This window comes from Micropterus dolomieu, linkage group LG05 (genome assembly GCF_021292245.1).
Source record: "Micropterus dolomieu isolate WLL.071019.BEF.003 ecotype Adirondacks linkage group LG05, ASM2129224v1, whole genome shotgun sequence".
Lineage (NCBI taxonomy): Eukaryota > Metazoa > Chordata > Actinopteri > Centrarchiformes > Centrarchidae > Micropterus > Micropterus dolomieu.
This window is the reverse complement of record NC_060154.1, coordinates 20554357-20571080: the sequence shown is the minus strand read 5'-3', so window position 1 is coordinate 20571080 and position 16724 is coordinate 20554357. Positions and strand designations below refer to the sequence as shown.

Genomic DNA, 16724 nt, shown 5'->3' with positions numbered 1-16724 from the left:
TTGTAATCAATACCAAATGCATTCACACTTTTTAAGAAAAGCACCACCTACAAAAACTATAAAAATATGTTACAGTGTTAGACATGGGGATTGGCAAGTGGGAGGTGCAATAATACAAGACTAAAAGGTTGCAGCTATGCTACCAGCTCTTTGAGGCTACAAGTAGGCAACAATGGTGCTTTGAGCTCAATGCTAATGTCAGCATGCTAACTTTACCATGTTCCCCTTCTTATTTAAAAACACAAAAGTTATCCTCATGGTGGCAATAGAAGAACAGTCAGGGGATCACTAAAGTCATTGGGCTTCATCCTCTGGGGACCATGAATGTCTGAACCAAACCTCATGTCAATCCATCCAAATGTTGTTGGACCGACTGACCAAATGACTGGCAGACTGATACTGCCATCCCAAGAGCCAGAGTGACTAAAAACAACTTAGCAAGTACTTGTAAGAGCTTATGACCAAAGATATTGCCAGAAAAACAATCCTGTGATTTTTCTTGTGAACATTTGCTGTAATGGCCTTAACTCTTTTCATATTCTTATGAAAGACGTAATTTAGAAAAATATTAAATTGATCTTGTCCTATGAATCTCTAAACTTTGTATTTTAGTTCCCAGTCTTTTGTGGTAACCTCACCCTTTCCGTGATTCAAGCTGGTTAAAACAAAAGGCTCTAATTATTTTCAGACTCTGACGTACGTCTGGATAATGTTGACCTGCTTCTAAATCCTCACTCATAGCAGTCTGACTCTTTCACAGGGGAGTGTAAGGACACTTTGGCAACAATCTCAGAGCCAGTAACTCACAACACGTATGGCAGGAATGAAGGAGCATGGATGAAGGATCCAAAGTCTGATAATGACAAAATTTATGTCACAAACTTCTACTACGGGAATAACCTCCTGGAGTTCCGCAACCTGGAGGTTTTCAAAGCAGGTTAGAGCCGGTAGTCAAAGCTTTCACTAAATTACATTTTGTTTTCCCGTTACTTACTGATGAATCTCATGCTTCTCCATTCTTCTTTATCCTTTCTAGGCCGTTTTACCAACTCATACAAGCTTCCTTACAACTGGATTGGCACAGGCCATGTCGTCTATGATGGGGCTTTCTACTACAACCGTGCCTTCTCCCGAGACATCATCAAGTATGACCTGCGTCAGCGTTATGTGGCTGCCTGGACCATGCTGCACGATGCTCTGTTTGAGGAGGCGTCGTCACCGTGGGAATGGCGCAGCCACTCGGATGTCGACTTTGCCACGGATGAGAGCGGCCTGTGGATCATCTACCCGGCACTGGATGACGAGGGCTTCTTACAGGAAGTGATTGTTCTGAGTCGGCTGAACCCCTCAGACCTCAGCATGCAGAGGGAGACCACCTGGAGAACCGGTCTCAGGAGAAACCACTACGGGAACTGCTTCATCGTGTGTGGCGTCCTGTACGCTGTTGACAGCTACAACCAAAAGCACGCCAACCTGGAATACGCCTTTGACACGCACACAAACACTCAGATGACTCCCAGAATGCCCTTCACCAACAACTACACCTACACCACACAGATTGACTACAATCCCAAAGAGGGTGTTTTGTATGCGTGGGACTATGGACACCAAGTAACATACAACATTAAGTTTGCCTATGTAGACCCTTAGTAAGGGTTTGACAGTAGTGATAAAAAGTTAATTCTATGGTTTGAATGGATTGTAGATCAGTCCACATGGCCTTCAGTACGGAGACTAACAGGGGCCAAATGTACAAATGTACTTCAGTATATAGTGACTAAACTGTTTTGTTCTTATCAAGATTTTTAAAGTTTTTACCTGACATAAATGAAACGATGAGCCTGATTTCTCAGTCAACGCACCAAGTTGTACTGTATATATTGTAATACTGTAACAAAAAAAAAAAAAAAAAAAAAGCCCTATGAGATAAATGAATGCAGGTAGAATAAGTTCATATCTTGGGTCAAATAACGCTTTCACATAAAAGAACCAGTTCATAGAAGCCTACTCTTTGGACAAATTACATTTTTCTGTTTTATACACATTATTTTGTATTACATTTTTCTTTGCATCATATGCCACAGGTCCTCCGTGTGGTAATATCACAGGTATTGCTGATGACCTTTGTCTTGTGAAAGCACTTACTGCCTCCATATCAGACTGTTCTGAGGAGACTACAATAAAGTTTGGAAATACTAACAGAAAATGTCTTCTTTGTTTGGCTAACCACAATGAAAGAGGTTTTAATTGCAGTTTATGAGTGTCAATTCAATTGGACAATGGTGAGGACAGAAGACAACCGGGTAGACAGAAAAACCATAAATAACAGACAGAGAGAGAATGGTTGTTCAAGCCTGTAATTTATTGTTACTAGATGTAAATTGAGTTATTATGGAAAAAAAACCCAGGAACAGTTAATCTTTTATACCTGCTGAACAAAAATTGAATAATGCAGTTACAGGATTTCCCTGAAGCCAGAAGAATGCACACAAAAGGTATAGTTAGAGAAAATCCAGTGTTTATTTTGGTTTACGCACATAGTAGAATACAAACAAACAACACTTGACACAAGTTTTTAATTGTACTCTTGCCTTGTCCCAACTGTAAGTACTGGGATGCAGTGAAAACACTGTGGTGAATCAAATATTCTTAAAACCAAAAGGGAAAAATTACACAGAGAGCCTGGCTTAAGAAAAGAAAACTGCATGTTTTTTTCTGAACATTTTTTATGGGCATCTATAGAGCTACACCATAACCATCTGTACAATCATTTAGCTAAAAGAAAAGTACTTTCAGATACAGAAGTATGTTGTTTTATCAACATATACAAAAACTATGAGCTAATTCTGATGTATAATTTCTTATTTAATATCAATTTTATTCTGTTATAGGTAGCAAAAACGAGGTTACAGACACATTAATATAGGGCATTTAAAGCCAGAACTGAACTTCCCAGGTTCTGCATTTATAGTGCATTTTTTTGTAATTTGTACTAAAACTATCAGATAATACAACTCTATCACACAGTTTAAAAAAAAATAAAAAAGTCCAATAGGCTGCAATTTAAATGCAAGCTTAGGTGCACTTAAGTGCAATTTGCCAGTGGACTGAGAAGTCAGGAGTTTTGTTTTTTTATACCAGTGGTTACATGTCAAACATCAACCTCTTTAGCTCAGCTGTTTAAACAGGGGTTTCAAATTTGATGAAGGTACATTTTTACAATGTTTCCTTCCAATCCAAAATATATTATTGTATATACAATATCATTTAGTTTTCTGTAGTCAATTGAAAAAAAAATCCTGCAAAGCTTAACCAGACAGTAAATCTGGACAGAAGAATGCTTTGACAGCTGAAATAAGTGACTTGCATCACACCACAGGATTTGGCATTACTGTTACACAATAATACAAATAAAAATGTAAAGTATCTGAATCTGTTCATCAGAGAAGCACAGTGCAAAGACCGAAAAATTAAGAACTGAATTTCTTCATCAATACGATGCTTAAAACAGAGCACCTGAAATCCTTAAATTAATGGAATCCAGCCAACAACAGTGGTTAGCCTGCTAGCTTTCACAGATCACCTGACTTCCTGAGTTTACTGTATGCCTCGATTGCTGCATGTAATCAATCTGGCATCTCTTACTTCTTTGTGAATAAAATTAGCTTAATTTAAGAGACTACAAATGAGTACAAGAGATGACTTCAGCACTCCATTTTGTAGCTAAGATACAAACACAGAATTTGTTGTGCTCCTAAACACATTGAAATCCAAAATGTATTTATCTGTCTTTAATTAGGCAAGTTCCCTGTGAGATTAATCTTAGATGTGTAATCATTTTCTGTTTTCTCCTCTGGCTTTGCAGCTTGTCCCAGAATTAAGAGCCACAAAAGAAGGAGCAGACTTGAGGAGAGCTGGGGTAAAAGTATTTGTGTTATGACGGGGTGACTCAGGGTTCAATGCTCTGCCCCCTGCCGCTAAGCAATTACTCTTATGCGGGGCGTCTGGGGTTACAGGGAAAAGTCAAGGTTGCCACACAAGGAGCTAGCATTCTCCTCGGACCCTGTTACAGACTACCACCGGATATCAGCCCTAATAAAGAATGTGGCTGACTGGTGCTGACAATTTGAGCTACCTATGTATTGTAATGACTGGATTTCATTCAAATCTAAATCTCAATCATGAAGTCAGCGGGAGCACACCAGATTTCAAATAGACGTCAACATGCAAAAAAAAAAAAAAGAAGAGTTAACTGAGGTGTTTTGTTCTGTTTTGTATTCATGGGTTTCGCTAAGGAGTTATAAAATATTACAGGTGCTGCTGGTGATCTTAAGACGACCCCATTAGGACGCCGACAGGAGGCACGGCCTGGCTGTCGGTCGGGGAGTTCTGGTAAAACGTGTCCGTATGGTTGACCCGGAGCAAAGGTGGGATGGTGGAAGACCTGATGTGGAGGATCCTGGTGTCAGTTACTTCGCAGTCAATCTGCATCATCACCTCATATTGCTTGTCCCTTATGATGCTGTCTGTAACCGGAAAGGAAGCAAAAGGTTGTTAGTTTTCAATGTGTCAATAAATGCATCAACAAATAAGTTAGTGGTAAATGAGCTATATAAATCCACTGGTCTATCACCAGTGGATTTATATATCGCAGCAACAGCTTTAATCAACTCAAGACACAAATACCACACTGCCAATCTGCATTCATCATCATTGTTACTGGCAGTTTTTTGTCATACTTGCAGAAAGACATGATAAGGGCGTATCTATCTTATTTTGGGAGTGTAAAGGGGTATTGTTTGAGGCAGTTGGGGGGCTGAGAGTATGGGTGGAGGCCATGTTACAGATAGAGTCCAGAGGTGAGTCACATACTGGATTTCTCCCTCATGGAGATAAACAAAACAGCTCTAAACAAAAGCAGGGCATGCAAATTTGAGGGGAGAAAAGAAGAAACTCTGGCAAGAGTGTGGGAGAGAGAAAAAGAGAGGCCGAGAGAGATCACTGATGATGAGTCAGGATTCTTCAGGCTCCTCTTGCTCAGAGAAGAAAAGAAGAAACTGGGGAAAGATTGTGGGACAGAAAAGTGATCGATGTTGATGAGTCAGGCTATTGTGTTTGAAAAAAAACCCAAAAAATAAAACCAGAGACGGCATCACACAGTACAATAAACACAATGCTTGTTATCAAAGATAAATAAATTTTCACAAGGTCATCCTGAGGTTTGACCCACAAAGTAATTGCTCTGGTTTGATCTGGGAAATTTCAACTTTGGAAAAAGATGCTGGACATGGTTTGTGGTCTTCCGCAGCCTGACTCTGCTCAGCCTGGGGGAGGGGGGACATCCTTTAAGTAGACACGCTTGTAAACTTCTTTGCTAGAAAACGCTATTAACAGCATGTTGAGAGATCACTTGTGTATTTACATTAACAGACAACTTCAAAACTCGTTGCTTCCTTTGTGTGTCGGCGAGAGAGTCGAGATGACATCAACATTCTCCATATGGAGCACAAGCAAGCCAAACACACCTCGGCCAGTTTTATTGCACTCGTATATGACCCAGAAAGAGAGCTGTAGGCGTCTTTAAAATGCCTGAGCTCGCTGCAAGTTGTTTTTCCAGACACCTGTGCAAGACATCAGCTTCTTTTGCATCTCTGCAGGATTTCCACTAGCGAGCACTTTAGATGCAAAGGGAGTTTATCTGATCGTGCTGTGACAATTCAATAGGCCCCTCCGGCAGTCGAAAGACTTCACGGATGTTCACATGATTAGATAGTCAGTGGACGCAACGGTGAGTATGACTCTACTGCCGAACTTCCTCTTTTGCACTTGCAGTGAAACCTGAACTTTTCAAATGGCTTCAGTGTTTGAACAGGCATCTCTGGAAATCATCCTCTGGGTTAGGATTTTGCCCGTTGTCACGCCATGTCAAATTTGGCTTCTGCCTGAGGCTGGGAAACGTATTCTGTGCATCTCCATATAGCTTGATGAGATCACAACAGATTATTACACAAATCAAGCCTGTGGATTCTGTTCAGTTCAAAATAAACTGTTCTGACATTACCAGCACTTAGCTAATTTCATTCCAATAATAAATATAATTCCAACAGATAGGCAGCGCAAAGTGTCGAAACATGTCACATACATAATCCAAATGCGTGACAAATGGAGGACGACTAAAAGGGAAATCCTGCAAATAATGATGGACATGTAATATAATGAATAATAAAAAAGTAAGCATGGAAGATCAAAACAAGAAGTCTTTGAATAAAACGGCTAATCATTTTGTACTTATGAAGGACGTGTAGCTTTATTACTGAGTGAATATTGTCTCAAAATGTTTTGAAATAATTTAACCGTATTGTAAAAGACGCGGGAGAGATGCAGCAGTGGGCAGGAGGCAGCAGCTTTGAGTAGTGAAATCACCATGTAGTTTTTTTGGGTGCAAGAGTTTGCTAGTCTAGTTTTAAAGTTAACTTTAGCCCACCTTTCTTGTACATCATACTTTCATCAGGTGAGTTAAACACTCATAACTATGGTGTCCAATCCAGGAATATGCAACGGTGGCCTACTAAATCTGTATATCAGCCGTTCCAGTGGGCTCCTTTCACAATTTTTCACACTTGTTTTGCCCCACGTACTCACTACTCAAGTACATTGTACTGCATTTTAAAATGATTAAATAAATAAATAAATAATAATAAAAAAATCTTACACAAAAATTAATATACATCTCTCTGAATATTAAAGCTGAACTAATCAATATCTTGGTATTAAGAACTCATCAAATGACTATATAATGTGAAGGGTCACTCGTAGTGATAAACCCACAGGGGGTTTTCCTTCTTCAGCTCCCCTCACCTCTACAATAATTACTGAATAATTACACTGTAATTTGCGGGCCATAAGCTAAACCCCCTAACCCTATTATCTAAACTGAAGCCTTCTATTTAATTGGCACTGTTTACATCCACCTTTCACCAAATTACCAAAATGTCTAAATTGTATTCAGCAAACTGCTTGAGAAGCCTGAACAGTAAAACAGGAAACGCAGCCAAGAGGCCCAACTTCAAACAACTTTGAAGAAGCTGCCAAATCTACCGTCCTGCTCTGCGTGGTCTCCTTTCCCTTTCTACTAGTGCCATCTGGAGATGTTCCAGAAAGTTTCAGCGACACAGTGAGCTGGTGTGTGCTGATAAATCCCTGATGTCTGGCAACGACGCATCTAAGGAAACCTGAGAGTGCATCTCGGGAGGACGGTAGCTGCCAGACTGGCACAAACTCTGAGGACATGTTCATGAGGGAAGCTTTTTTAGTATCAGACAGGAAGCAATTCATCAGCAAGTATAATCACAAGATTTGGGTCAATAAACCTAAATAAGGGTCTAATAGGATGTCAGTTAGGCAACTTAAACATTCACATAAAATAATAGTCCAGCCAAATTGTCAACCAATTTTCATTCCGAAAATGACACCAATTTCCTCATCTTTTATATATGAATGACTGGTACGCTCTACAATCAATGCACAAGCCAATGCTGAACAATAAAGCAATGTTTTACCATTAAAAAAAGTTGTCAAAAATCTCACAGGCTATAACAAAACTAACTTATCTTGGTTTAGTGAGATAGCTTGCTAATATTTGCAAATTAGCACTAAAAATACAGTACAGCTGCGGCTAACAGGAATTCCATTAGTTTTGGAGATATTAAATGATAAACAGGCCTACAGGAACATTTTAATTTTGAACTGATGACGGCCCTAGAAGAAAAGTTAAGGGATAACCAAGTTATTACAATTCATCGTGAGGGGCGGGGCATGAAATAAATTTCACAGCAATCCATCAAATAGATGTACAGACATTTCACTACAAAACAAAAATGTAAACTTTATGGTGGTGCTGGAGAAAAGTCACTGAAGTCTGTAGGATTCATCGTCTGGGGATCAATGGGGAATCAATCAAATAGTTGTCTGTGTGGTGGACCGATGGGGAATAAGGACCTTTACATATAGAGAATTAAGTAATTGATGCAAAGAATCACTTGCACAGGTGGGAATTTATTTTGCAAAGCGTGAACATTTAGGTTGGTAAGAATCCTTTTCAGAGCACTGGTGAAGATGTTTGTTTAGACTAGAGTAGGAAAATCTGACCTCCAACTCCTTCAGTGGTGTGGTGCTCTACCTTGAAGCCCCAGTGAAAGCTGCCTGTCAGGTACACATTACAGTGCAATCCCAGGAGTTGTAAAAATAGACCACAGTGCGTCTCCCACGGTCAATCCACCTGTAAATGATGTCATCTCCAAACCATTCCTCTCCTCCAAACATGTCGCTTCCACTTGATTGAGCTACTTTCAAACTCGAGGATCATTAAATAAACACACCCTCCAGTCCTTATGAGGAGCTAATGCTCAGCCAGATACGTTTTTTTAAGAGAGAATCAAGGACGCCAAGGTCAAGTAACGTCAACAGAGCCCCTGAACCACGGACAGAAACAGACGACGGCTTACATCAAAGTCTCTATCTTCGATGTTATTGACCAAGACAGACCAAACGCTCACTCCATATTACAGAGTCTATCCACCTCCTCCAGATGAAAAGCATTTAGTGACTAGAGAGGGAAGGCATTCCTAAAAGAGAGCAGCAACAGGGAGCTGGAAAGAATTATCCTCCACTGTGGAGCAACCATGCTCCAGGAAGAGGACAGTGTTTCTGCTTTCCTAAGGGTCTCACCCAGCTAAATATGTACATTTGTACTTAATCACTTCAAAGTTTCAAACAAAGACGACATAAATCTGAAATGCTACTTGAGAGCTGTCATCTGCGTGACACCTGGGGCTTTATATGTTGAAGGAGGGAGGACGACATGGCGAGTGTTGGGCTTGTAGAGAACCACCGCCAACCTCTTTTCTATGCCAGCCTCTGTTAGCTTGGTTTTTAACTGCAGTCCTTGCTGTCAGGTCAACGAGGAACTACAAGGAGGAGGAGTTGTAGCATCTGAAACTAGCTACTGTAAATGAATCTGTGCAAACATAAAACTGCTGTCTGCTCTCTACCACATGATTCAGCTGGCATACAAACACACTAAACTCTTGAAATGAGCAGGAAAAGATTTTGGGTACAAGCAAAGAAGAAAACAATGTTTTGAATTTGTGGCCACCTCGCAGGCATCCATGACAAATCACACAAATCGAAGACCCTTTCAAACAAGAATCTTTCCAGACTTGATATCGGTCCCTGAATGCCACCTTTGTTTGGCCATTTCAACAATTAGCTGAAAAGGAGGTCTTGGATTTCACTATTTACCGCTATTTCAATGGGCCATCTGACCGGCACGGACCTTAACATTCCTCCCTGACAAGACCAACCAAGAACAATGTTTACCTTCATCAATCTTCATCTGTAACACAGCCCTTTCACAAAAAAAAGTTATATCCCAATGGCCATGTCTTCCCTACTGAGTAAGAGGCTCATATTCCACGGACTCGCTCCTCTCAGAGCTCGTTGAATCACTTATCAAATCTGTTGCTGGTGCTTCGCCACAGATAACACGGGGAGGCAACAGAAGAACAAGATGATTTCTGATAAAAAATGCTAGGTTCACAGCAACAATAACAGGCTGTCTTCCTGATTGCTCACACCCTACAAAAACACAATCCCTCCTGAGTAGGTTTCCTGCCAGTTCACAGTCCAGCAGGCTTGGTAAAAATCAAGCCACCTGCTAATTAACACTGCAGTATTCGGACATAGAACACTTCTTTCCACTGAAATCTCTGATGACCGGACTCTGACATACTGTATTGATCATCCAGCAGATCTATGGACCGTGGAGAAAAGCTAAGATGAGCTCATGGAAATATGGAAACATCTGTATACTTAAATTATTTATTTAAAAAAACAATTTGGCAACAAATGTACCCGTCAAAGTCCAAGGTTTTTGCCAATAAAAAGTGCTCAGATACTGAAGCATACCTCATGTTTACCAGTGTTAACATGATAATGACAGGTTTGTTTTTGAGGGCAGGCGGTCAAATAAACGGGTGAGTGCATCTCAAATGAGCTGGTGGGAACCACAGACACCCCCTCCCCCCCATGTGCATTCTGATTGCCACCCACTATGACAAGCTGTGCACTGCAATTGTTCTCTTTAGGGGTTTATAGCAGTCTACATGAACTATGTGCCTGCTCTATAAGCTGAAGAGGACCTGCATTTGATTGAAAGTAATTCGAGTGTTCATCACAAGCATGCAGTCATCATGTGCAACATGACAATGATTGTTTGTGTTGCATGATCAAACCAAAGTGCTTACATTTTTACAAGTGTTTAAGGATCAATAATCATATATGTTCGGATGAATAATTCTACATTGAAGACTTTGCTAAACGACTCCTACCTGGAAACTTGCTGACTCACATTAAGCAGGCTAAAGAGGACACATAACAAGCAGTGTAAACTCTATCTCTCACCAGTATTTAGCCAAAATGTGAAGCGTACACACAGCAGAGAGCAGTTCTAACAGTTACACACGCTTTTACTTTCCTTGTCTCTAGGTGATACAGCCTAGAGTGGATCATTGACTTTATATAAAGATGGACAACTTCATAAGGTTATAACACATGCCCCCACCCACTCCATGTTAGCGGATGGGACATGGGCCAAACTAAAAAGTCAAAGTACACATCATTTACACATCAATTACACCGGTAATGGAAAAACAGCTTAAAGATGGTTTCTTTCATTTCAGCTAGTTCTTATCACGCTGATGTATGTTCAAGTGTTCATTTTTCCAAATAAGCCTGGTTTAAATTAGTTATTTGATGCCATAAAAAGGGGGCTTCACATCAGGATTGACAGCTGAGCCCTGCTCCCGATTGGCCGGATATATAGGCGGGACCTCGATACCACGGCTCCAACCCTGGTCACTAGATTCCAAACCAGCACAAGATGGCAGCACCCGTAGCACCCGGGACATTTTGGCTTCATTTTTGTATAGATGGAGGAAGTAGAGACGCGTCGTCCATCTTTAAATAAAGTCTAAGGACTGGAACCACAGATCTTGTCATTGTTGATGTAAAGCCAGCATTTCAAGCAATGTATGTACAGTATGTAGTGATGACAACAAAGATGTGGTCACACAATGTTTTTAGGCTTGCATAAGGGCATTTTTGTTAGTTTGTTTTAACAATAATAGATTTTTGATATAATAAAATATATTTAATTAAAACAAATTTAAATTTTACATTTAACAAAATACACAAATCTCTGCCCAGCCTCAACTGTATTATTTTCAGAACATAAATCTAACTCAAAAGTAAATTACCACATTGAAAAGGCTATTTTAATGTTTGTGTCTGTGTGTGGTTCGGTCAGACACTTACAGACACTTGCTAAATGCAACAGAGAGAATAATCAGAGGCTGAAGGACATGACAGAAACCACAAAGGGCTCAGAGGGAGGGAGGGAGCAAAGGCCTTCTACTAAAAAGAAGCCAGATGTCAAATAAACTTTTTGGCAAAGAAAATCTATAAAGAAACGTTACTTTAAGTTAAACAGGCAACACACACTCTCGATCCAAAAAGGCACAATTTGGAAAACGAAATACCAGCATAGGTTAAAAAAAAGGATCAATATTACCTTAATAGGCTTAAAAAGCAAAAGTTCTCTATTTTGGTCCTAGCAGTTCTGCTTCCTAGAAGTGTTTTAGGCTACAAGTAATGCATTCTTGTGGGGAGACGTGATTCTGAATCTGCTCCCAGCTTGCCTTTCATCTGTTACATTGTGTTGAGTGATCAAACTCCCCAACTGGTGTGTCTGTGCTGCAGTGCATACCATTTATGTTCATGGCTGGCAACACCACAGACATCTTGGGTCGACTTCCTTTGTTGTGGTTGGTGGCGGGAAGCAGAAGATGATCCTGAGAACAAAGAAGAGAAGGTCGTCAAGAGAAAAATTCAACCAATTTGGAAGCAAATAAAGTGGTTGAATGTATGCATTTGCCAGTTGTTGATCAAGATTTCAAGCTGAGTTTACAACTCTGAGGAGTAGACCTACTGAAGGACTTGCATTAACAACTATCCATGATGCAATGGTCCTTTGGTAGATTAAAAAATTCTAGCATGAGCATAATTTCCACGAGGGCGTTTCTAGTCACAATATTCTTCAAATTGAGCACTTTTTTCATGCCATGCCTCATCAGCTAAACAGTTGTACCGTTCTATTTTCAATACTGTCACCTAAAGCAGTTATTACACTTCTTAATCCACCAGAAGTCTGAGATCAAAACGGCATCAACCAGCAAAGTACTTCAGTTTCTGGAGATATTCAAATGTTTTTGGTGCGACTCATTAGACAAGAGGGGAGGTTTCAATCTGAGCACATACACATCCTCTCAGACAGAGTTGTGGTGGAGAGGAATGCTAATGTGCAAACACACATGTGACTGGCACACACACAGTAATGGCGGTGTTTCGCTGTAGGCCCACTCTGACTGTAACTCATTTAACTGAAGCAATGCTAAAATTGGTGACTGAAATCCTACATTATCTGAAAACTACAGAACACATGAACTGCACATTTTGCAGTGACAACACAACAGACAAGCAAAACAAGTAAAACAAAGCATCTCAACAAGCCTGCATACCAGAACCAATGAATGAAACCTGCATGGAGTGATACCTCCTAGAATAAACAGTGGGTTAGGGTTAGTTTGAAACGCAGGCTCTCTCTTTAATCTGAGACACTTTTCATACTTTAAAACGCTCCTTTCAGAACCATTATGCAACTGGTTAATAGGCAGAGTACTTCTGCTCCTTCGAAGTAAACTGATCTTTAAGTGTAAAATTGGTGGGGTGCCCACAAACAAAGACTTAAGTCAGACTGGTAACTGCAGAGCAATCCCCCACGATTTGGTCTCCTTCATCTGCAAGACTGGAGCTTTGTGTGGCTTTCCGACTAACAAGACACCAACTGAAAACGGGTTAACTTTATCATACTTGGCTTGCAAAACTCAGCCTGGGCAGGAGTACGGTCTGATGAGGTAAGGAAAGGGATTAAAGCAAGAAGATGAGACGGAGCAATGTGAAAGACTTGTGAGATACGAGGAGACGTACCGATGTGTGGGAAAGTCAATGAGAATGTGTCAATAAGAATAAAGATAATGTTACAAAATTTAGAGCATATGTGGGAGGCGTTTTTAAGTTTTATTAAAATGACACTAAATCAGCTAAGTATTCTTGTGTGCTTTCACTGATAGTGTGTCTTCAGATAAAGGGGTTTGGTACAATATATGGTCAATGCAAGGTCTTAGGGATAGTCTGTAAGCCACCAAAGGGAGAATAAAATGCTAAAAATTAATGAGAGGTTGGCCTTGACTGTGTCTGAAGGGTGGTAAGAGGTAGAAAAACACCAATCACATTTCTGCTCATTACAAAGGGACCGGCGAGCTTTTCAAGCTGACATAACCAGCTCCAGCTACCATGACAACAGGTGAATTTTCCTTGAACCTTATTGGATAAAGTCCACAGTGAAAGCAGCCAGTGTTTCCACCACCTCACCCCAATGCACACTTACATAAAGCCACAGGTGCTAAAACAACACAAGAAGTGAAGCAAGACCGCAAAATGACTTTTTGAATATTGTGGTCTTGTTATGTTTTCCATCACCTCACCTCATTTCACACTTAAACAAAGCCACAGGTGGTCATGTATCTGTTGAGGGCTTAAAGTAAACTTGACCCTAAGCATGGCCTCTGAGTGAGCTACATAGTGTAGTGAATGACCTCAACTGCTGGCGAGGGCAAGAACAGGCCATGATGAAAATGTTTTGCCTAGAGGGACAAAAGTGAAAATTGGTAGTGATTGGCTTTAAAATCTAAACAAATTCCAAATTTAATCCAGAGCTTTGGCAGTCTTGTAATAAGATCATACCGACTGGAACAAAAAAGCAAAAGCACACCCGCTTTTGCCGACACACACACAAAAACACCCTGAAACCCAGGAAACAAAATACAGGCAAAACTGACTGAGAAAAGTTGACAAAGGTCTGTAAGAGTTAAAAAGGTCACATTGAATAACAGCCCTGCGATCTGTGTTCTGTTTTTCTCTATTGAGTGCTCCTTAAAAGTGTTTCTGACATACCAAATAATGCATCTTTGATTACTGAAACTGCCCCTGCATATTAAAATCCACGTCAGCACTTGACACATTAAAAAATTCACATCAAAAAGAGCAGGCATGTAGTAAAAGGAAACAGGACTTGATATACTTGATGATATTTTCCTTTGGTGTGAAATCAGTAAAATTAAGATGAAATGAAGATATTCTGTGTTTCTTTGTCTTAAGTGATCTAAACTAAATATCTTTTTCCACTATTATATACTATTCTTACCAAACAGTTTATCAATTAATAGAGAAAATTGTCATTAGTTGCAGCGCAACATCAAAGTAATCAAGGCTTTCAAATAGTTTAAAAGTTGTTAGTGTTTTCAATTGTGACATGAATAATTTTTGATTAAACAAAAAAAAAGGTTATTATTCAGATAAACTAAAGGTTGAATTTCATTTTAAGTTCTGGTGTTTTTATGCTCTCCCTGTCATGTTAAGTGTGACCATTAGCCATTTTTCAACATGTTTTAGAATTACACTGAAAGAGTCAATATATCTGGGTGATTCATTACAAAAGCATCTTTTGTCATCAGGTCATTAAAGAATCAAACTTCATGAGGGACTATATATTATTCTGTTCAACTGTTTGATTAAAGGTTAAAATATTAGGGAATTTATTTACCCCTGTAAAGATGATTTGTTTAATTCTATGATACAATGTTTGGATAAACAATAACAGCCTCGCTGCTCATGCAACACAAAACAGCTGGAATTGAAGGACGGCTACTTGACCTGTAGAGGCCCTCAACTAGGGGTACACCATTGTTACCATTGTCCCTGCTGTCACCATGCCAACTCAGAGGCAAACCTTTGTGACTTGCTTGGTGACAAGAGGTCTTGATCCTTGACCACATGCTTCAAAACTCCCACCCCACTGAGTAATCCTGAGGATTTAAGGGCTTAACATCACCTACGAGCTTGGCCCAGCTCTTTGGAACAGTGATGAAGAAACACAGTTTCATTTCAGAGGACTGCAGCAGGTCATTCACGTTTGCAAGGCTGTTAAATCTATAATTTCTTACTTTCTTTTGTTAGTTTTTGGTCAATTGTTGAAGTAAATGTGTGTTATTTGGCATAGTTCAGTGAACACAGATGGAACAGGAACTTCCCATAATGATAAAATACAAACTATAATGGGTAGAACTTAAAGAATAATGTGTTTTCTTATTGTTTGGTTAGTACTCAAGAGCAAAAATATGTACGGTTGGGTCTATAAATATAAATATATTTTTTGAAAACAAAAGGACAGCAATCCAAGAAACAAAACCAAACTAATCAAATAACTCTTTCTGAATATGTCCAGGAATAATCATATCAAGAGGGGAAATTAGAACCAGATTCAGATTCCCAAATGTGGAAAAATTGTCAAATGAATAAAGACCATGCAGATTAACAGTGACATTTGGTCATGCCTAAAAATCTAAAACATGGTCTTGATGATTGCAAATGGACCAAGGAAACTGGACTGGAGAGGGGTAGTTACACCCTTGGGCGTGAGTATTTCACCCCCTTCCCGACCCTCCCCTTTTCTCCCAAATCAAATTATCATTTATGATTCATAAATTAATTTGGCGCTTTTTAAGACCAGTTTGGGAGAAGGAAATATCACCACAGACATGTGATTAGTGTTAGCACTGAAAGCGTCCATTGAAATCTCTTCTAATTTTAGTTTATGTGATCAATTTCACGACCGTGTCAGATTTTGCCTGGAAGCAAGCGCCAGATTCTCTTCTCAAGTCAGTGTAATGGACCAGACAAGCTGAAACTTACCCTGCGGAAAGACACCACGTAGAAAGTGTCGCCACGGCGATTGATCTCATCGAAAAAGTCACTATAGGTGTTATGAGGTGCATAGTATATCTGCAGCTCATTGCCAGGATTCCTGTTGATGAAGAATAACAGGATTGCAGAAAAATATGAGGAATGCTGAAAAATATTTTCAATATTCAGAAGCTGGGATTCAATCGATTTGGGTGTTTCACATTTTCTACTGATCAAATGCTGATAATCACAGTTTTTTGCCAGAAAAAATTATTATATTTGGCAAATTTCATGTAGATAAAATTATTTAATAGTTTTAAAATCAGATTTTTATTAAAACACTGATCTTATTCGATATGTCTGTCCATTTCACTTCAATCCAGACACAATGCTTTATTCTTTGGTGTTAGAACAAGATCATCAGAATCATCAAAAACAACATGTTACAGTCATCTAGTGCTTCAACTATTAGTCAATTAATTTGTTAATCAATCAACAGAAATGTAATTTGCAACAATTTAATAAATTCATTGTCTAAGTCAGTTTTCAAGCAAAAATGCCCAAATTTAATTGGTTCCAGGTTCTCGAATATGAGACTTGGCTGCTTTCCCTTGTTTTACATTATAATAAACTGATGCTCTTTGGGTTTGGGACTGTTGGTCATACAAAAAAAAACATTTAATGACATCACCTTGCATTTTTCGCTATATTCTTTTATGTAACCAAAAAGTTAATCAAGAAAATAATCAGCAGATTAATTGATAATAATAATTAGTTGCAGCTCTACCGTGGTCTACATCTCTTTG

At 39.4% G+C, this 16724-nt stretch overlaps 3 protein-coding genes across 4 annotated transcripts in view; 2 read left to right on the top strand and 1 right to left on the bottom strand.

Moving 5' to 3' along the window:
* The window catches only part of sema6bb (sema domain, transmembrane domain (TM), and cytoplasmic domain, (semaphorin) 6Bb), a 275790-nt gene that overhangs the window by 100117 nt on the left and 158949 nt on the right, over nt 1–16724 (top strand). The gene's annotated exons all lie outside the window — the stretch shown is intronic.
* On the top strand, nt 616–2200 carry olfml2ba (olfactomedin-like 2Ba). The gene is made up of 2 exons (XM_046049122.1): nt 616–937; nt 1037–2200. The coding sequence occupies exons 1-2, from the start codon at nt 838–840 to the stop codon at nt 1648–1650; spliced, it is 714 nt and encodes a 237-aa protein (XP_045905078.1). The 5' UTR covers nt 616–837; the 3' UTR covers nt 1651–2200.
* Nucleotides 2497–16724, bottom strand: part of atf6 (activating transcription factor 6) — a 33439-nt gene continuing 19211 nt past the window's right edge. For both annotated transcript variants that reach the window (XM_046049061.1, XM_046049062.1), the window contains exons 14-16: nt 15928–16039; nt 11825–11909; nt 2497–4526 (exon numbers count right to left, since the gene is read on the bottom strand). In XM_046049061.1, coding sequence (XP_045905017.1) covers nt 4330–4526; nt 11825–11909; nt 15928–16039 — 394 coding nt within the window. In that variant the 3' untranslated portion in view covers nt 2497–4329. The remainder of the gene's footprint in view (nt 4527–11824; nt 11910–15927; nt 16040–16724) is intronic.

Coding starts and splice junctions, on each gene's coding strand:
- olfml2ba (XM_046049122.1), top strand. CDS start 838: ATGAAGGATCCAAAGTCTGATAATGACAAAATTTATGTCACAAACTTC. Junction 938..1,036: donor CCTGGAGGTTTTCAAAGCAG/GTTAGAGCCGGT, acceptor TATCCTTTCTAG/GCCGTTTTACCAACTCATAC.